The sequence below is a fragment of the Rhinoraja longicauda genome, chromosome 1 (assembly GCF_053455715.1).
Source record: "Rhinoraja longicauda isolate Sanriku21f chromosome 1, sRhiLon1.1, whole genome shotgun sequence".
Lineage (NCBI taxonomy): Eukaryota > Metazoa > Chordata > Chondrichthyes > Rajiformes > Arhynchobatidae > Rhinoraja > Rhinoraja longicauda.
In genome coordinates this window covers 131,468,783-131,491,167 of record NC_135953.1, presented here as the reverse complement: position 1 = coordinate 131,491,167, position 22,385 = coordinate 131,468,783, and the positions used below count along the sequence as shown (strand labels likewise).

General features: G+C 41.2%; 1 protein-coding gene across 1 annotated transcript in view; it reads left to right on the top strand.

Annotated features, from left to right (window-relative positions):
* Positions 1 to 22,385, top strand: part of LOC144600774 (uncharacterized) — a 111,450-nt gene that overhangs the window by 40,430 nt on the left and 48,635 nt on the right. Inside the window, exons 5-6 of the mRNA XM_078412672.1 lie at positions 14,497 to 14,579; positions 20,503 to 20,660. Of these exons, the coding sequence (XP_078268798.1) occupies positions 14,497 to 14,579; positions 20,503 to 20,660 (241 nt within the window). The remainder of the gene's footprint in view (positions 1 to 14,496; positions 14,580 to 20,502; positions 20,661 to 22,385) is intronic.

Genomic DNA, 22,385 nt, shown 5'->3' with positions numbered 1-22,385 from the left:
TTACTAGAGTGACGATCAGTAAAATGCTAAGTTTACCCCCTTTTTGTGCTTAGTGATTCTAATCCCTAATTGTGTACTGCCCTGCAACTTTTTTCATCTTTACTGATTTTCAGTTTAACATGTACCAATGGAAAATGCCATGTTCAAGATACTTTCCTTGTGAACACATACACTGCTTGTTGCGTACAGTGTTAATGCACTTTAATCCAATAGACATCTGTAATATCAAAATGCATAGCAGATTGGAGGGGTCAAAGTTTTATTTTGAAGGAATGATGAAGGAGAATATAAACGACGGGTGATCTTTGGTATTGAACATGTTGTAAGAGGTAGGGATAGTTGATTCCATTTGTATACCTTTCCCTCGGGCAAATTCCCTCAAGCTGATTTCATGTCATTTAAAAAAAGACTAGACAAAGTGGACCCGTTGGGCCCAAACCTCTCCTGCATTGGTGCAGCACTCTGTCCCTGTCCCCCTCCCCTCTCTCCCCTCCCCCCCCTCCCCTCTCTCCCCTCCCCCACTCCCCCCTTCCTCCCTCCCCCTCCCCTCCTTTTAAACTTTAAAATGTGAATAACTTTAAACATATAACACCGATTTCAGTAAAACTACTTGCATTATGACAAAAGTGACAATGGTGAGTAAGATGGGCCTAAAATTGTCGCGCTATCGTGTACCATTTTGGCTGAAGTTCAGTCACAAACAAGATAACAAACGTGAGTTTTAGTATATAGATGTAACATCACCAGGCATCTTGGTAGAGTTTATCCTAGTTCCATGAATTAAATCCTACCCTACCATTCCCCTGGCTACATCTGAACGATCCACCTCGGTTGCATTTGACGGTGGGCGCAGCACCCGGGATCAAACATAAACAAGCAGTTCCCCTTACCTTGAACCATGCATAATGGTGTTGCACATTTGAGCCGACTCGGAGTCGACAACCGTGAGAATGTTTCTTGCCTGCCTCTGAGAGCCTTTAACAGGATGCAGCGTATCTGAGAAGGATCAGGCGATGGGAGAATGGGATGGGTTGAGTGCAGCCCAGAGCATTTGTTCATGGTGAGAAATTCTCACTCAGAATGCATTGAGTTAAATTATGTGGAGACTTTAATCCAGATGGGAAGATAGAACCTGTTATTCACATCCTCCCAATTACATGGGATAGACTCAATGGAGCAGGGTCTTTTCGTACCCTAAGTTGTTTAATCACTCTGGTCGAATCAGACAATCAAGTAATCATTAAAAACAGCTGCAAAAATGTTTGAAATTTGCAAATTCTCCTGCCTCTCAAGGCTATTAAAATCATCCCCTGGGAGCAGAGGTCTATTTTTCAGCTGGAAAAACAAAGCAACAGAAGCATAAGATTTCTTTTGAAAGGGCAGTTACATTAGATATTGTGTAAAAAAACATTGGAAAGAGGCAAATGTTTTAGACAATAGACAATAGGTGCAGGAGGAGGCCATTCGGCCCTTCGAGCCAGCACCGCCATTCAATGTGATCATGGCTGATCATTCTCAATCAGTACCCCGTTCCTGCCTTCTCCCCATACCCCCTGACTCCGCTCTATCTAGTTCTCTCTTGAATGCATTCAGAGAATTGGCCTCCACTGCCTTCTGAGGCAGAGAATTCCACAGATTCACAACTCTCTGACTGAAAATGTTTTTCCTCATCTCCGTTCTAAATGGCCTACCCCTTATTCTTACACTGTGGCCCCTTGTTCTGGACTCCCCCAACATTGGGAACATGTTTCCTGCCTCTAACGTGTCCAACCCCTTAATAATCTTATACGTTTCAAAATTAATACGTGCCTCATTTAAATTAGTTGATGACGAATGCTATAGAAATATACTAAATTGCTAGCTTGAATTGTAATTAGTAAGTTTTATTCTGCAGTTATGCTGTATTATAATGTATTTCTCCCATAAAGAAACACAATAATTGTTGATACATACATTTTGTAAGTTTTATTAACTTAAGATCTATTTAAAATTTCTAGTAAGGGACAAGTTTCACTTTTGTAGGAATAAAATCAAAACCCTCAAGGCTATCTGTTGGATCAACCTGGGTTGTTCTTTATGGTTTTCCTCGACCACTTTTTGCTTGTGTTCTAGCTGTCTTCTAGTGTGGTCAACTTTGGCATTGTCAGATTACATTTCTGGGCTTTTAATCTTGCAAATTTAATTATTTACTTTTGAGTGCCCTCCATGATGTTTGGGACAAAGACCCATCATTTATTTATTTGCCTCTGCTCCACAATTTGAAATTTGTAATAGAATTTGTACTTTCTACATGGTGAAACCAAAATGTATAAAAATGGCCTTTATTAAAATCTGACAATGTGCACTTTAACCACGTGATTTTTTTTCTATTACAAATCTCAAATTGTGGAGTACAGAGGCAAATAAATAAATGGTGGGTCTTTGTCCCAAACATTATGGAGGGCACTGTATCTGTCTTCTTGTTATATTGTCAACTTTAACATTGTCAGATTACATTTCTGGGGTTTTAATCTTGTAAATTTAATTAGTTCCTTTTGAAAGAATGGATTATCCAGTTTTGGGTGTCAACATTGTCCAGCATCGTATACAATTAAGGTGGGTTCATCTGTTGTCGTATTCTGTCAGAATGGTTCCAACTCAGCTTAAATGCTTGCCTCTGTTAATGTTGATATTATGCACAAATCTATGTTGACTGCGATTTCTGAAATTCTGGATATCTTGAGAATAGTGTGAATATGCCCTGTGGATTTGCATCTAACAGCCCTGACAAATCACTAGTCCCATAAATTCACTCAGAAAATGGTTGGTGCAATAATTTGTTTTGTTTTGTTTCTACTTGTCCAGTTAGAAAGATTCATGGTTTCTGTCTTTGTTTTGAAGAAAAAAGGTTAAAACCATTAAGTAGGAAGATATTTTCATTATATTGCCATTTTCAGTCTTCTTTCTTTTGAAAATATGCTCAGCCACATCTTTGCATTGTTTCTAATTATTAATGCTAGTTCTATTTGATATAATTATTCTCAGCAAAGAGGTCCTTCTACAGTTGTACCGGGCCCTGGTGAGACCGCACCTGGAGTACTGTGTGCAGTTTTGGTCTCCAAATTTGAGGAAGGATATTCTTGCTATGGAGGGCGTGCAGCGTAGGTTCACTAAGTTAATTCCCGGAATGGCGGGACTGTCGTATGTTGAAAGGCTGGAGCGATTGGGCTTGTATACACTGGAATTTAGAAGGATGAGGGGGGATCTTATTGAAACATATAAGATAATTAGGGGATTGGACACATTAGAGGCAGGAAACATGTTCCCAATGTTGGGGGAGTCCAGAACAAGGGGCCACAGTTTAAGAATAAGGGGTAGGCCATTTAGAACGGAGATGAGGAAGAACTTTTTCAGTCAGAGAGTGGTGAAGGTGTGGAATTCTCTGCCTCAGAAGGCAGTGGAGGCCAGTTCGTTGGATGCTTTCAAGAGAGAGCTGGATAGAGCTCTTAAGGATAGCGGAGTGAGGGGGTATGGGGAGAAGGCAGGAACGGGGTACTGATTGAGAGTGATCAGCCATGATCGCATTGAATGGCGGTGCTGGCTCGAAGGGCTGAATGGCCTACTCCTGCACCTATTGTCTATTGTCTATTGTCAGCAGGATGGATATGTTAAACCAGCAAGTTAAGCCATTGCAGCCAGTCCTCATCATTGCGCTTCATGAAGAATGTGAAGAACCTATAGAGAGTACAGAAAACATTGATGCCAGGGATGAAAATGTTCAACTCTTCGATTACTTTGGGAAAACTGGTGTTGTTCTCCTTGGAGCAAAATGAAAGAAGGTCATACATGATTTAGACAGCCCAAATAGAGGGAGGCTGTTTGCTTTCTGCATGGTTGTCAGTTCAAGAGGAGCAAACATAAAACTCTAAGCAAAAGATCAAAAGGCAGACCTGAGGGAAAACTTCTGCTCAGTGGTGATGATATGCCGGTGGGGATGGTGGAAATATAACTATTTGGGGCTTTCGCAAGGGGACTAAATAAGCACTTGAAAGAGAATAATTTGCAGGGCTATGGCACAAGAATAGGTCGTTGAGATTGACAGAATTGCTCTTGTAGTTGGAACAAACTCAGTGAGCTGAATTGTGTAATTTTGTGATTGATTCTGGATTTTGAGATTCTTTTTGCTTTTGTTAATTTGTGTTTTGACACCGTTTTTTCTTCAAATTTACATGTCAGTGATAGGAAGAGTAAAACTTTTTTTTTGTTAAGTTCTGTGTTAACAATCATCAATCATCATCAAAAGCAAAAAAAGCAAAAGAACTGGACCAATTGGGTGTAGTTCTGACTATGACTAAATGGCTGATTTATGTAGGTATAGTTCAGAAAAGCTATATTGTTACTCTTACGCCCTTAATGTGACACCCAGCAGCCCCTATTTGTTCAAACTCTTTAGTTTAGTTTATTGTCATGTGTATTGCGGCACGGTGAAAAGCTTTTTACTACATGTCAGCGGAAAGACGAGACATTATCACAATCAAGCTGTCCACAGTGTACAGATGTATAGTACAGTGTACAGATGTACAGTGTATAGAGGGAATAACAATCACTGCAAGATAAAGTTCAGTAAAGTTTGATTAAAGATAGTACAAAGGTCTCCAAGGAAGTAGATGGTAGGCAGGACCGCTCTCTAATTGGTGATAGGATGGTTCAGTTGCCTGATAACAGCTTGGAAGAAACTGTTCCTGAATCTGTATGCATGGTACTCTGTAAACAATATAATAAACAAGAAAAAAAAGTTCCCTGTATCTGCGCACACACACACACACACACACACACACACACACACACACACACACACACACACACACACACACACACACACACACACACACACACACACACACACACACACACGTGTATATATATATGTGTGTATGTGTATATATATGTATGTGTATATGTGTGTATATATGTATGTATATTTGTATGTTGGAGTGTATACACATATATTTATACACATTATTATTTTTTCAGGGTCCTATATCTTCAGGGGTGAAATGAGTGTGTGGCCAGGGTGGTGTGGGTCTCTGATGATGCTGGCAGCCTCTTTGAGGCAGCGACTCCTGTAAATCCCATCGATGGTGGGGAGATCAGAACCTGTGAAGTGAAAATATGCATATTTTAGAAATAAATGCAATATTATAAATTAAAACACCTAAGATGTGTTAGTTAGCAAATAAAGATTAAAAATCTTTTGGAGATTTTACATTGGTTTTGGATTGTACATTGTTTAAATATGAGGGAAGTCTGGAGGAATCATGTTATAGTTATTTCTGATGAAATGACAAAGGTCAGCATTTTGTGTGATGACTTGGCTGACTTGGCCGACTTGGGGCTACTGACTATCCCGCGGTCTAGGCTTAAGCTCAGGGGTGACCGCGCTTTTGCGGTTGCAGATCCTAGACTGTGGAACAGCATCCCTCTCCCCATCAGAACTGCCCCCTCCATCGACTCCTTTAAGTCCAGGCTCAAAACCTATTTCTACTCCCTAGAGTTTGAGGCCCTCTGAGGGGGCGCTGTGAAGTGTTTATGTATGTGCTGTTATGTTTGTGTGCCATTGTATGTTCGTCCTTAGTACCTGAACTGATGTACAGCACTTTGGTGAACGTGTGTTGTTTTAAAATGTGCTATATAAATAAAATTGACTTGACTTGATTTTTTCTTTGAGGCATTACCTTTGCGTCACCCTGCTTCCTGCAGGTTTCACATCTTATTCTAACTGTGGGCCAAATATATTTATAGCATTTGGTTTTAAAAAAATTATTTCACAAACTGGCACCAAGGGAAATATTTAACATTCCCCAAAACCCTATCCTTATGTTAGTACAATGCCCTCCATAATGTTTGGGACAAAGACCCATCATTTATTTATTTGCCTCTGTACTCCACAATTTGAGATTTGTAATAGAAAAAAAATCACATGTGGTTAACGTGCACATTGTCAGATTTTAATAAAGGCCATTTTTATACATTTTGGTTTCATCATGTAGAAATTACAGCAGTGTTTATACGTAGCCCCCCCATTTAATGTTTGGGACCAATGGCTTCACAGGTGTTTGTAATTACTCAGGTGTGTTTAAATGCCTCCTTAATGCAGGTATGAGAGAACTCTCAGCACCTAGTCTTTCCTCCACGTAGACACAAAATGCTGGAGTAACTCAGCGGGTCAGGCAGCATCTCGGGAGAGAAGGAAAGGGTGATGTTTCGGGTCAAGACCCTTCTTCAGAATGATGTCAAGGGAGGGGGCGGGACAAAGATAGGATGTAGTCAGAGACAGGAAGAGTAGTGAGAGGAATGGGGAGGGGATAGAGAGGGGAAACAGGGACTAACTGAAGTTAGAGAAGTCAATGTTCATACCGCTGGGGTGTAAACTGCCCTAGCGAAATATGAGGTGCTGTTCCTCCAATTTGCGCTGGGCCCCACTCTGACAATGGAGTAGGCCCAGGACAGAAAGATCAGATTGGGAATGGGAGGGGGAGTTAAAGTACTGAGCCTCAGGGAGATCAGGTTGGTTGAGACCTGATCTCCCTGAGGCTCAGTACTTGGTGCTTGGTCTCGCCGATGTAGAGAAGTTGTCATCTGGAACAGCGGATACAATAGATGAGGTTGGAGGAGGTGCAGTTGAATCTCTGCCTCACCTGGAAAGACTGTTTGGGTACTTGGATGGAGTCGAGGGGGGACCTGGTGAGGGGGTGGTGTGAGTGGGAAGGGACGAGTGGACCAGGGAGTTTCGAAGGGAACGGTCTCTGCGGAAAGCTGAAAGGGGTGGAGATGGGAAGATGTGGCCAGTAGTGGGATCCCGTTGGAGGTGGCGGAAATGTTGGAGGATAATTTGTCGTATGCAACGGCTGATGGGGTGGAAAGTGAGGACAAGGGGGACTCTATCCTTGTTACGAATGGGGGGAGGAGGAGCAAGAGTGGAGCTGTGGGATATTGTGGGGACCCTAGTGAGAGCCTCATCTATAATGGAAGAGGGGAACCCCTGTTTCGTATGATTGGGAATGGCAGGGGGAGTTGAAGTGCACAGTTGTTTTTCCTACTAGTCCTTCCTCCAGTCTTTCCATCACCTTTGGAAACTTTTATTGCTGTTTATCAACATGAGGACCAAAGTTGTGCCAATGAAAGTCAAAGAACCCATTATAAAACTGAGGAACTAGAATAAAACTGTTAGAGACATCAGCCAAACATTTGGCTTACCAAGGTCAACTGTTTGGAACATCATTAAGAAGAAAGAGAACACTGGTGAGCTTACTAATCGCAAAGGGACTGGCAGGCCAAGGAAGACCTCCACAGCTGTTGACGGAAGAATTCTCTCTATAATAAAGAAAAATCCCCAAACACCAGTCCGACAGATCAGAAACACTCTTCATGAGTCAGGTGTGGATTTGTCAATGACCACTGTCCGCAGAAGACTTCTTGAACAGAAATACAGAGACTACATTGCAAGATGAAAACCACTGGTTAGCTGCAAAAATAAGATGTCCAGGTTACAGTTTGCGAAGAAGTACATAAAAGAGCAACCACAGTTCTGGAAAAAGGTCTTGAGGACAGATGAGACGAAGATGAACTTATATCAGAGTGATGGCGTGCAAAGTATGGAGGAGAGAAGGAACTGCCCAAGATCCAAAGCATACCACTTCATCTGTGAAACACGGTGGTGGGGGTGTTATGGTCTGGGCATGTAGGGCTGCTGAAGGTACTGGCTCACTTATCTTCATTGATGATACAACTGCTAATGGTAGTAGCATAATGAATTCTGAATTGTCTAGACACATTCTATCTACTCAGGTTCAAACAAATGCCTCAAAACTCATTGGCTGGTGGTTCATTCTACAGCAAGACAATGATCCCAAACATACTGCTAAAGCAACAAAGGAGTTTTTCAAAGCTAAAAAATGGTAAATTCTTGAGTGGCCAAGTCAATCACCCGATCTGAATCCAATTAAGCATGCCTTTTATATGCTGAAGAGAAAACTGCAGTGCTTTGAAATCATTGATCCTTGAAATTGTCCTTAATGAATGGTTTGACTAAATTCCCTGAAACCGAACACGTCATATTCTTATGAATTAAATCTGTTTCCAGGTTCTTTGATAATCTTCAATACTGAAAAGAAATCTTCTTTGAAGTAATTTTTTGTTCTTTGTCAGGAAGACCAATGAATAAAAACAGCAACGTTACTTGCATGAGATAAGTGTTTTCGTGGAAGCCACGGCTTACAGCACACTCCTGTAAAATGCGATGTGATTAGATCGGCAAATTTGAGATTGATTATAAAAGCAGGAGACCATGTAACCCCTGGAACCTCTGGTGCCAATCAGGCAATGTCTTGGCTGAATTGTGGTCAAACTCCTTATAGGGATTTTTGACCTATACCTCTCAATACCAGATTGAAAATGAACAATTGACATCGCCAAGCCTCTGTTTGCAGGAGAGAAATCTATTTCCTGTAGCCCAATGCAGATAGAAGTGTGCCAGAGCCTAGTTCATGAAGCACCTGTACTAATTTTTAGGTGCTATCCTCTCGTTTTAGGGAATTCGAGGCAGGGAGAGGCTGGGCAGACTAGGAATGCAGGAGGGTGAGGGGAGGGAGGGGGGAGTGATCTTACAGAGGTGGATAAAATCATGAGGGGAATAGATAGGGTAGATACACCAGAATTGTGGAATCTCGAACTAGGACGCATAGGTTTAAGGTGAAAGGGAAAGATTTAATCATATCCGGAACGGTGACTTTTTTCACCAGAGGTGGGTGGTTATATGGATTGTGCTGCAAGAGGCGGAAGTTGAGTTGACTATCATGACATTTAAAAGCCATTTGGTCAGGTACATGCTTAGGACAGGTTTTGAGGGATATGACCTAAACTCCGTCAGATGGGGCTAGTGTCGATGGGGTATCTTGGTCGGTATGGGCAAGTTGGGCCAAAGTGCCTGCTTCCGTGCTGTGGCTCTCTCTGAATATAAATGTGGCCAGGTTTGTCCAAATTGTTCAAATACTCATTCGGTGTCTCCAGCTCACGCCCCAGCCCTTGCATCAAAGGTTTTGGACAGACATCCACTGCTTATTTGTTGCAGCTCAGTCACACTGCAAGTACAGTAAACGCTCCATGTGGCCATCTACAATTTGGGATGCTGTAGTAAATTGCATTTCAGTGGGCCCGGCTAACAGTGGGATGACATGGAGTGACGGAAGATCTAATGGAGTAAGCAACACCAAGGGTGTTTGACTTTAGAATCACTCAATTAAAAATGTTAGGCTACCATTCCCACGATTTACGGCAACAACAAATTGCTCCTATTTGTGACAAGGGCCATGTTACACTCTGAGAGGATGGCTGCTGCTCATCAACTGCATTAGCAGCTGCCTTTTAATTAACGGGTGTGTCCATTTGAATGAATCAAGAAGGAATAGGTGTTTTGATGGCAAGTCACTTTTCCTTTCAAGGGCATGGTTTTATTTAATTTTATTTGACAATCACCTGATGACAATGGCCAGGCCAGCAGTGGGGAGCACTGAGGTAGCGCTCAAGTTGATTCTTGATTAACTGGTATATTTAATTTAACCAGCACCCCTCATGTCTGGCATATATCAGATATACAAATTATGGTAAATAAGAACATAAGAAATAGGAAAAAAGTAAGTCATTTGGCGATTTGATCCTGTTCTGCCATTCATCAAGATCCTGACTGATCTCGGACTTGAATGACATTTTGCTGCTCTAGGCTTGTATCACTTTCACCCTTTAATAGCGAAAAAATTAATTAACATCTCATTTGAATGAAGCCAAGCACTGACCCTCCACAGCACTTTGGGTAGAGAAAACACAAAGATTCAGCACATTTTGCATGAGGAATGTTTTCTTCATTTCATTCCCTAAAAATCTTACCCCCTTCTGAGAATGTGATCCTTTGGATTCGCAGTCAAGGGAAACCTTTTCTTTGCAGTCGGCCTATCAAGTATTGTAAGAACTTTATTCTTTCTTTAGACTATACACTTTAGAGATACAGCACGGGAACAGGTCCTTCGGCCCACCGAGTCCATGCCGACCAGCGATCACCCCACACAGTAACACTCTCCTACACACCGGGGACAATTTTACAATTCAATTATCCAACAAACCTGTACGTCTTTGGAGTGTGGGAGGAAACCAGAGCACCCAGAGAAAACCCACATACAAACTCCGAACAGACAACACCCATATTCAGGATCGAACCTGGGTCCCTGCCCTTGTAAGGCATAAACTCTACCACTGCGTCACTGTGCCCACTGTTGTAATATATAAGACAAGGGGGATGTTGTGATATTGCTGGGACTACTTTGTGTATCCAAGAACTACTTTGTATGGCTGTGTATATAAGTGATGGGTGTGATTAGGCGGTCACTCTGGATGCAGGTGGCCACGGAATAAACAGCCTGGAGTTCAGCTCCAGCAATGTAACCTTTTATACACGTGTACTTGTGGTCCGTCCAGAGTCACTAAAGGTACAACAGGTACCGGACCACGAAGTACAACACCCACCTTTCCTTTCTATAAACGAAAGTTTCAAAGTGATCTCCTCCCATTTATCGAACTCTAGAGAACACAGGTGTAATATTCTCGATCTCTACAGCAAACCGTGCCTCCTTGTAACTAGTCTAGTGAAACTTCTCTGCAAGATCTCTGGTCGCTGTATCTTGTTTTGGAAGATACAATACTGTGATGTCACAAAGCACTGTATGATTGCAGCAAGACATTGTCACTCTTATACTCGAACCTTGCAATAAACTCCAACATTTACCATCTCAGTTGCTTGCTGCACCTGCATGTTGCCTTTCAATAACTCTGGTACAATGACTTTTAGATCCTTGGGTACAAGGGCGGCACGGTGGCGCAGCGGTAGAGTTGCTACTTTACAGCGAATGCAGCGCCGGAGACTCAGGTTCGATCCTGACTACGGGTGCTGCACTGTAAGGAGTTTGTACGTTCTCCCCGTGACCTGCGTGGGTTTTCTCCGAGATCTTCGGTTTCCTCCCACACTCCAAAGACGTACAGGTATGTAGGTTAATTGGCTGGGTAAATGTAAAAATTGTCCCTAGTGGGTGTAGGATAGTGTTAATGTACGGGGATCGTTGGGCGGCACGGACTTGGTGGGCCGAAAAGGCCTGTTTCCGGCTGTATATATATGATATGATATGATATGATAATCTGCACTGCTACTTGTCAACCTTTATTTAATTATAGTTATTACATTTTAGTTTATTTTATTTTAAAAAAACTCATGGATAGGAAAGGAAAGGGTGTTTTATGGATGTGGAAGGTTTAGGGGGATATCTGCAAAATGTGGGTAAATGGGACTAGCTTAGATGGGGTGTCTTGATCAGCATGGAAGAGTTGGACTGAAGGGTCTGTTTCTATGGTGTATGACTATGATTCAACAACTTGTAACAAATGCTGGCGCGCAACAGAATTTTAAATATTTCATACTTAACAAACCATTACAGGTATATTAAAGAGACAAAATCCCTCAAACATTTATTCCACACTACATTTCCACCTTTCTAATTTGGTTCTATTAAGTGCACTTAGTTGAGCATTGTGTTTTCAGTACAGTATTACAGTCTTATGATCAATTGCTAGAGTAATACTCTGCAATTTTCTTTTATTTGTTAAGTGCAATGTGAACTTGTACCACAAAACATCCACAGAACATCTGCAGGAGTGACAATAGTATTCTTGGCCGAAATCCCATTAGAATTAAATTTGCTAAAGTTCACAGCTATTTTGTGCAGTTACATTGTCATTCAGCAGCTTTCAAGATAAAGATCTCTAATGCAGCATAAAATAAAGGGATGCTTTATTGATCATCCTTAGTTTCATGCCAATGTCATTTATTAAAATTAATCACTGTAGTTGTATATCTTATTTTTACACAGCCCACACATAGTCTGTTTGATTCAGGATGCACAAATCAATGTGGACTTTAATGTAGAATCTTTTTCAGCTGTTTGTGCTTGTTAATTGTGATTCTTCATTCTAATCTTATTTCAATGACTGGCAGACTTGTTCCAGATTCATCACTCTACTTTGGCTATTTAATCTTGCATTGTTTTCTTTGAATAGACGGCACTTGGGTGGCACAGTAGCACAGAGATAGAGTTGCTGCCTTGCAGCACGTGAGACCCGGGTTCAATCCTGACTATGGGTGCTGTCTGTACGGAGATTGTACTTTCTCCCTGTGGCCACATGGGGGCTCTCCGGGTTCCCTCCCACATTCCAAAGACGTGCATGTTTGTGGGTGAATTGGCTTCTGTAAATTGTCCCGAGTGTGTAGGAAAAAACGAGTGTACGCGTGATCGCTGGTCGGAGTGGACTCAATAGGCTGAAGGTCCTGCTGTTATCCATGCTGTATCTCTAAACTAAACTAAACAATTATTCCAATAAGATCCAGCATGTCATATATTTTTCTTATTGTTACCATGGTTTGAAATATGACACAAAGAATAAACAAGTCATTACAAAACAAAAGTGAAAAAGTGCTTTAAAACGAAATGGGCAGCAGAAAAAAGATGATTGATAGGCTATTTTTGAGATTAAAGGTAAAAGGAAATCATGCCTAATCCATGAAGTTTCAATGAAACCAAGGTTTTCCAGTGTTCCTGGAAAATATTCAAATGAGACAAGGAGCTGAATGCTAAATTTTGCCCGGTTGTTAAAAACGTTAAATCAAGTAGTCTGCTGTGTTGGCTCCTGTGTTGCAAACATTTCACACAGCTATTCGCACAGATATTTGTATTGATTTCTTAAAGCTGAGCTTGATGATGCTTGTTTTCAGAACCTATGTTTTCAGCAGGACTGACATTATTGCCTTTTACAGTTGTCTGTAAACTGGCTATTAACTGGTTGCTATCTGTATGATAACCTATAGCAGCGAAGAAGGAAGATAAGACTCAATCATACTGGTGTGCATTTTGAGTTGCACCTAAACCAGATGAGTTAAAATAGCAGAATTCTTTCTCAGCAGAATCTTATCAAAGTAGTAAGGTTTTTCCATTTAGCCAAATAGCTTAGTCGGTAGCTTTGTAACTGGGAGCATTTTTGTTGTTTGTATTTTCAATCATCTCCTTGCATCAAAGACTCTGTTGATCCAGTAACATCAGCAGGAATGATGTTCAACAAAGATGCAGCAGTATCTATTTACCCATGAGCAATTTACTAGACTTGTTATTTCTGCAAAATGATTTGCACCCTCCCTGGCCTAGTTCTGAAACTGTTTTTAGAATTCTGGAGCTGCCTTTCAGCTAAAAAGCTATTTTTTATAATTTCTAAGGAGATGTTAATGGATTTCGATTAAGCAAAGACATTCATGGTTGCAGAATCAAGGCAAGGCGATTAAATAATTTACCAGTTTGTCAAGGTTGAATTTAATGTTGGATCATGCGCAGGTCACATGTTATCACTGAATGGGAACCTTGGCTAATTTTTCGACCAAAATAATAACTAATCATAATTAATAAGCGCAAACTGCTGAAAAAGAAATCTACATATGTCCACAGAATTGTTTAGCCACATTTTGTAAAAAAGTGAATGAAACTTGGGCAATTATTAGGATTTTGCTAAGACCTGACCTTCAGTTCTTGGTATTATGTCATGTGGTGAATAATTCCATAATGCACTGTGATAATGTCAGAAGTAGATTGTTGAAAAGTTGCTGCCTTGTGGTCTAAATATTAGGATTTTTTCCCCCAAAAATGATGCACCAGAAGATTAAAATTGCCACGAGTATGAGTCTTTAATGCCTCGGTTATTTCAACCGCATAAGATCAAAACCATTTTTTAATGAAATCAAATCCATTTTTGCTGATCCTAATGAATGTTGTGAATAGAATGTATCAATTAAATCAAGAGAATGCATTTTTTTATCCAGCTGATAACACTGCTAAACATGTTAACACACTGATGCTGTTGAATTATTGGATAAATAACTCAGGTGGCAATTCACAAGATTCCTTGCTGACCCATTTGCTGATTTATTAGCGTGGTAGTACATTTTTCAAGTAGATAGCTGCTGGAAATGAAAACAACTTCCAAGAAACACTCAGCAGGTCAGGAATGATCATTGAAGTGAGAAACTGGGTAAATCTTTCACTCTGATTTCTGCTTTTATTATTATAAAATGTAATTATAAAAATATAAATTGATATTTCCAAGTAGGCTTTGGTTCAGAGTACATTTAAAGATGCAGGCACCGTACATTTGTGATGCTGAAATCTGTAGCAAAAAAAAAAGTGAAGCTGGTGGAACTCAGTGGGTCAGGGCAGCATCTGTGGAGGGAATAGACAGGTGACGTTTCCTTCCGCAGATGCTGCCTGACCAACTAAGTTCCCTCAGCTGCTCTTCGTTTTTTTTGCTACGTTGAAAGATGGAATTTGTTTTGTAAGTGAATATTTTAATGTCACTCTGAATTTGTCTCTTTATTTGCAGTAATCGTTGAATCACGAGCAAATATGCCACCGGTGAATGAGGAAACTATCCTTTTCAGAAAGAACAGGAACTCAATTGGGCAGGTAATTATGCAAGAGCAAGTAACATCTAATGTTTATGCCGAAGGTATCACAAAATGCTGGAGTAACTCAGCGGGTCAGGCAGCATCTCAGGAGAGAAGGAATGGGTGACGTTTTGGGTCGAGACCAAGGGTCTCGACCCAAAACGTCACCCATTCCTTCTCTCCTGAGATGCTGCCTGACCCGCTGAGTCACTCCAGTAATTTGTGATACCTTCGATTTGAACCAACATCTGCAGTTATTTTCCTACATTTCTAATGTTTATGCTGTGGATATATATTTTGCTAAGGTGAACGTTCTCAAACATTAAAATTTCTATTTAGTTAATCACGGAAGAGGTTAATTGTTAGAATTAGAAGCTGAGATCACATATGGCTTGATTGAAATTTACAAATGATTGTTTCTGGTCAATTTTTCCTTTGACACAGACATGGCAAACACTGCCAGAACAAAGGCTTAAAACACTACTTATTTTGGTGACTAGGAGCTTAAGAAAGGTTGGAATCTGGGTTGGCATCGTTCATTGCTGAGTTGAGCATGGCGAAGTGAAGGTCACATCACGTATTGTTTATTGTGCACTGGTATTTTGTGCTGCATGAAAATAGTATAGAACTTTATTGTCATTCGGTACAAGTACCGAACAAAATTACAGCAGTCACAAAGCACAACAAAAAAAAGAAAAAAAGTACACAGGATACATGACCCCAAGACAAACATCCATCACAGTGAGTCCAAACACCCCCTCACTGTGATGGAAGGCAACAAAACTTCCACTCTCTTCCCCCAACGCCCACGGACAGGCAGCTCGACCCCTGACGAGGCGACCGACACACACAGCCCCCGCAAGGGGATGGAAGGCCCCGCGGCCAAGCCGCACTGATCGCTGAAACATCCCGCGGCCGAGCCGCGCCGGCGATGTTAAGTCCAGCGGCCGAGCCGCGCCGGGCGATGGAAGGCCCCGCGGCCGAGCCGCCCTGGCCGCTGCTAAGTCCCGCGGCCGAGCCGCGCCGGCGATGTTAAGTCCAGCGGCCGCGCCGGGCGACGGAAGGCTCCGCGGGCGCTGAACCGTTCCACGGCCGTGCCGCGCCTGGCGATGGAAGGCCCCACGGCCGAGCTGCACCGAGCGCTGAGACGTCCCGCGGCCGTACCGGGCGATGGAAGGCCCCGCGGCCGAGCCACGCCGGGCACCGTTAGGTCCCGCGGCCGAGCCGCGCCGCCGATGCTAAGTCCAGCGGCTGAGCCATGCCGGGCGATGGAAGGCCCCGCGGGCGATGGAAGGCCTCGCGGCCGAGTTGCGCCCCGGGGAAGAGACCTAATAAAAGAAAGGTTTCCACCACCCCCCACCCCCCCCCCACCCACACATACACTGCCAAAAACAGAAACAAAAACCAACCCAACACCGACACACAAACAAAAAAAAAAAGGAAAAAGTACACAGACTGCCAGAGAGCCGCAGCCGTTAGGCGCAGCCACACTGTTTGTTATTCAGTACAGTTAGATCATTGAGATTGTCTTACAGTAAATGGATGAAGGGAAGACAGATCAGTGTCATCTATAATATGAGAGATTGGTCACATACAGCACTGAACGTATAGCAGGACAGTGGGAGACTGGCATCGTTGAATGATGAAAATGGTTGCTGGATGAGAATTGTCAGTAGGTGCGTAATGTAGTTTAGTGGATGTCATTATTCCATGGAGATTAAGTAGGTGCTTGAGAGGCAATAAAATAAAGTGCTGGATGCATTAAGGTCGAGTTAGATGCAGTATTCAATGAGTGATTCAGAGCCATTTCTGTCTGCTGAAAATATTGTAAGTAACTGAGAAGCATCATTGACCACAGTGGATATGTGAGATATTAAAGCCAGTATACAATAGATGAGAATCGTGTTGTAGAGCATAAGAGATATAACTGCGAATAGAACATATCACAGTACAGCATGGGAACAGGCCCTTTGGCCCACAATATCTGTGCAGAATATGAAGCCAAGAGAAACTAATCTCATCTGTCCGCACATGATCCGTATCCCTGCATAATCATGTGCTTTACTAAAAGCCTCTTAAATGACAACATTGTATCTACCTCCACCACCACCCCTGTCAGTGCGTTCCAGGCACCTATCACCTTCTCTGTGAAAAAAAGACTTGGTCTGCACATCTCCTTTAAACTTTGCCCCTCTCACCTTAAAGCTATGGCCTCTAGTCTTTGACATTTGCATCAATGCCTCATACTTTTTTTGAGTTCTATCAGGTCTCTGGCATTAACCTCTGGCATTCCAGAGAAAACAATCTGTGCCCAACCTCTCCTTATAGCTAATACTCTCTAATCCAGCGTGTAGGAAGGAACTGCAGATGCTGGTTTACACAAGACATCATTCTGGTAAACCTCTTCTGCATCCTCTCCAAAGCCTTCACATTCTTGCTTTCAGGGGACAATAGACAATAGGTGCAGGAGGAGCCCATTCGGCTCTTCGAGCCAGCACCGCCATTCAATGTGATCATGGCTGATCATTCTCAATCAGTACCCCGTTCCTGCCTTCTCCCCATACCCCCTGACTCCGCTATCCTTAAGAACTCTATCCAGCTCTCTCTTGAATGCATTCAGAGAATTGGCCTCCACTGCCTTCTGAGGCAGAGAATTCCACAGATTCACAACTCTCTGACTGAAAAAGATTTTCCTCATCTCAGTTCTAAATGGCCTACCCCTTATTCTTAAACTGTGGCCCCTTGTTCTGGACTCCCCCAACATTGGGAACGTGTTTCCTGCCTCTAACGTGTCCAACCCCTTAATAATCTTATACGTTTCGATAAGATCTCCTTTCATCCATCTAAATTCCAGTGTATACAAGCCTAGTCGCTCCAGTCTTTCAACATATTACAGTCCCGCCATTCCGGGAATTAACCTACTAAACCTACGCTGCACGCCCTCAATAGCAAGAATATCCTTCCTCAAATTTGGAGACCAAAACTGCACACAGTACTCCAGGTGCGGTCTCACTAGGGCCCTGTACAACTGCAGAAGGACCTCTTTGCTCCTATACTCAACTCCTCTTGTTATGAAGGCCAACATTCCATTGGCTTTCTTCGCTGCCTGCTGTACCTGCATGCTTCCTTTCAGTGACTGATGCACTAGGACACCCAGATCTCGTTGTACATCCCCTGTTTCTAACTTGACACCATTCAGATAATACTCTGCCTTCCTATTCTTACCACCAAAGTGCATAACCTCATACTTATCCACATTAAACTGCATCTGCCATGCATCCGCCCACTCACACAACCTGTCCAAGTCACCCTGCAACCTCATAGCATCTTCCTCACAGTTCACACTACCACCCAGCTTTGTATCATCTGCAAATTTGCTAATGACTTTGTATCATCTGCAAATTAGCTAATGGCTTTGTATCAGAACGGCACACAACACTCCAAATGTGGCCTAAGCAAAATTCTGCATAGCTTCATCATGACTTCCTAACTCTTATATCATTGATATCACTGTGCAATAAAGAAAAGAATGTTATGTGTATCTCCAAGAATTGCTGTAATCTTGGAAACTCGTTTAGATTGCATTGGAGAGATAGAGGGGAATTTCCTACCTTAGTTTTTGTCTTGAACTGTTCTATGAATTATTCAATGCAATTTTATTTTCCCTTTGCTCAGGAGATTATGTACGTAAGGGATGGTACTTAGGTTTAGATGTTTTGTGGCTGGGTTCAATGCATCCACATCTTTTACCATCTGTAGTTATGTGTTTTAGTAGGTTTCATTGTGAAATAAAATGGAATGGGGTTTTCTTTCAATGATTTGCGAGCTTGGTAGCATTATTATTTGCCAAGTATCATGACATCTTTCTTTCAAATTCTATATTGCTTTCCTTTGCAAGTTTAAGACCACAAGGCAAGGAAAGTGCATTAAATATGCTGTTATAAAAATATTGTTGTGAATCTCTTGATGCTTTCAGTTAAATGTAAAGTCAGCATATCTGTTAGGTGTGTCATTTATTAACATTTATTTACATGACATGATTCAGAAAATAGTGGATCTCTGTACGGAACCCAGGGGATTTTCTCTGCCTGTTGAAATTATTCTGACAATGGAGCATTGACCGAATAGTACTATTAAAAAAAAAACTAAGGTCGAATGATGTCTTGGAAGTTGAATATTGCTAAAAATCCTTTCTATTTGATTCATGTGTTTATGTTAATGTGTCTATGTCAACTGTATTACTTATTCAATGTTCAGTGCACAGATACTGCTTGCTGATTGAAGTGTATGGGCAAAGGTAATTAAAATGGAACATGGGATAAATCTAAAAAAATCAGATTTTTTAAAATGCATGCAGCTGTTGGTTAATTTTCTAGTAATTGAGTAAATAGCCGATTCTAATCCAAACTCTTTCAATTAAAATGGACTACCGAATGATGTCCAATTATAGGAAGTGCCCCATCAAATTCACTGATTACTCTGACTTGACCAAGAAAGTGTCACAAATGTGTTTTGCCCCAGGCTAAATCAATTTTTTAGTCATTTGAAATAATAAAGACTAGTCTCTAGCAATGCTATTATGTGCTAGGGTTTGCCCTTATTCCTTTCTATAAATGTTGTCCGTTGTCACTCTGTTAGTGATTTTGTCTGAGTAGTGTTCGTCATTGGTTTGTCCGTTATCAGGCAGGCAGCGGTATTTCCGGTAGGTTTCTTATGTGCAGCAGGCATATCTGTTTAATTTTTTTGGCAATTTGATCTCCTAACCATTTGTGGAGATAAGAAAGCAGGCTTTTATAAGCATGGGTTACAATAATTTGTGAAGAGGACTTAAGAATGGTCTGATGAGACATGCACAGGTTAAGTGAATAGGCAAAGAAAATATATATAGCAGATAATGTGGGAAATTGTTCATTTTGGAAGGAAAAATTAAAAACAGCTGTACTATTTAAATAACGAGAGAATGTGGAGCTCTGAGATGTAGATGGATCTAGGTGTTCTTGTGCATAATTTGCAAAAGAATAGTATGTAGGGTATTAACAAATGAAATCACGTATTGGCGGGGAGATTGAATGCAGAAGTAGGGTTGTTATATTTCAATTTAGGGTATTGGTAAAATCACATCTGAAATACAAGTCACAAGATAGAAACAAGGAACTGCAGATGCTGGTTTACCAAGGAAAGTCACAAAATGCTGGAGTAACTCATCGAGTCAGCTCTGGAGAACATGGAGAGGTGGCATTTAGGGCTGAGGCCCTTTTTCGGAAGAAGGCTCTTCACCTGAAACGTCACCTATTCATGTTTTGCTGCCTGACCTGCTGAGTTACTCCAGCATTTTGTGTCTTGCCTCACACCTGAAGCACTGTGTACAGCATTTATCTGCCCATTTAAGGAATAATGCAAACGCATTGGAAGCTTTTCTAATATGGTTTATTCGAATGATATCTAGAAAAGATGGGTTGCTTTTTAAAAGAAAAAGGTTGGACGGCTAGGCTTGTTGCCACGAGAGTTATGAAGAGAGAGATTGGTTGAAGCATGCAGTCTTCAATAAACATTTCTACAGTAGAGTTAGATTATCAATAAATAAGGGGTGGAAGGTTAACATGCTGTACAGCAGTTTGGAATTGAGGTTACAGTCAGATCAGCCATGATCATATTAAATAATGAGGGCCAAGTGACCTACTCCAATTCCTAATTCATATGCTGTACTTTGGAAAGTGAGATATTAATGTTAGAGCTGATTGATAGGAAATGAGTATTGATATTTTTTTCTTCTTGTGAAAATATCTTGAAGTGAAAATATTTACCATAAATTTCCAAAACCCTTTCCCAATGGTACCGTATAAGACTTGGTAATACAAGTTCTGTACTTGCTATTTTCTCGTCTTTAATTGTAAATAACGCAATAAACTTGTTTCATTGTCTCATTTAATTTCATTTAATAGGTGTTTGAAGTGTTTGGTCCAGTTTGTCATCCGTTCTATGTTCTACGATTCAATTCTCCTGAAGATATCTGTGCAAAGGGAATTGAGCTGCAGGAGTTGTTATTTTTCGCCCCTGCTGTGAAAGATTTCACACAGTACATCTTTGCAGAGCGACTGAAGTAAGTTAATTACAAAACATTTTCAATTACGAACTTATTTGGTGAAAGAAGGAATTACCATTAATCCTCTAGTTTTATTTTCCATTTTATATTTTACACTTGTTACATGTTTTATCATGTTGTCCAGTTGTAATTATTTAAAACTGAAAAATGCGATTTAGTGTCTTTGAGGGTTGCCGTGACAATATGGGACACAATGAGAAAATAACTTAACTTTTTTAAGTTAAGAAATCTAACTTGAGTGACCCAGATCATGTTTTAATTATTTAAAAGTAACGCAATGGATTGATCTTCCAAGGTTCTATAAACTTTGTTTGAGATGATAAAGTTTCCATTGATTTGGAGGTTATCTTCTGACACCGAGCCAAGATTGAGCTTTAATTTTGGCTTGGTGAATTTGGGGTGTATGTTGATTTTGGAGACCTGAATAAATGCATTGTTGTTGATGAGTTTTGTGTTTCAAGTTAGACATGACAATGAATGTTTCATTTTTTCCATTCTGGATGGGGTACAGACATCCCTGGCAAATGCTGTTTTATTATCCATGCTGTTTATTGTCCATTATTTATTGCCTCTGAGAAGCGTACCAGAAGGATTCTATCTGGAACTGCTATATTTGTATTGAGTTATTGCCAGTGCTGTTGGATTGGAAATTCCAGATCCAAAGTAACCGGGGATGAAACCCTTTCCAACCTTTCATAAGAATCTCGGAGCCAAGAGCAGAAGTAGATTTTCTGTTGATATATTTATGAATGGACACAATCCAGAGTTCCAGGTCGAAAATTTCAAAGATTTGCCCCTCTGAGAGAAGAAAATTCTCCTCATCTTTGCATGCCCCAAACGGTGTCCCCTGTTCCTCGGTATGACAAAACATCCCTGGATTTAGTATTTCAGGTGCTACAGGAATTTTGTACATTTTGATGACCCACCTTCTCTTAATTCTAAACACTAGAGCAACAATTTTAGGTCACTGAATCTCTACTCATATGAAAACCCCATTGTTCTTGGAACTAGTCAACTGAATTTTCACTATGCCCCATCAAGCCCAAGTACATCCCTTTTCCTGGAAATAAACATCTCTGATGACCTGCTCTGGGCCCAGGACATTGATGCAATCACAAAGAAAGCTCACCAAAGCCTCTACTTCCTCAGAAGTTTGTTACGATTCGGCATGTTACCAAATTTGGCATATCAAACTCCTACAGATGTGTGGTATAGTGCGTACTGACAGGTTGCATCATGACTTCATTTGATAATTTGAAAGCTCAAAAATAAAGGTGGCTGCAGAAAGCAGCAGATGATGATAAAATGCATGACCCTATGTCACGAGTGTTGGAGAAAGACTGAGGGGTACATGTGCATTGAAGAAGGAAGATGTCAGGAAATGTGATCAGGGTAGCTGGCTCAATAGTTGGGATCTTGGGCTGCAGTAGTAGAAGTACTGAATGTGCAAAGTAGAAGCATTTTGCTGAACTTTTACACAACTAAGGTTAGACGACAGATAGACTATATTTTCCAATTTTGGTGACAGTACTTTAGGAAGAATATGGACATCCTTGGGAGGATGCAGGGAAGATGTCCAAGAAAGGCTTCAGGGATGAGTGATTTACCTGCAAGATTAGGGCTGACCTGAGAACAAAGGAATCTAATGGGAGAGTTGATGAAGGTGCAAAAGATTATGACGTTTACGTTAAGGTAAGAAAAAACTGCTGATTGATGGTGCGA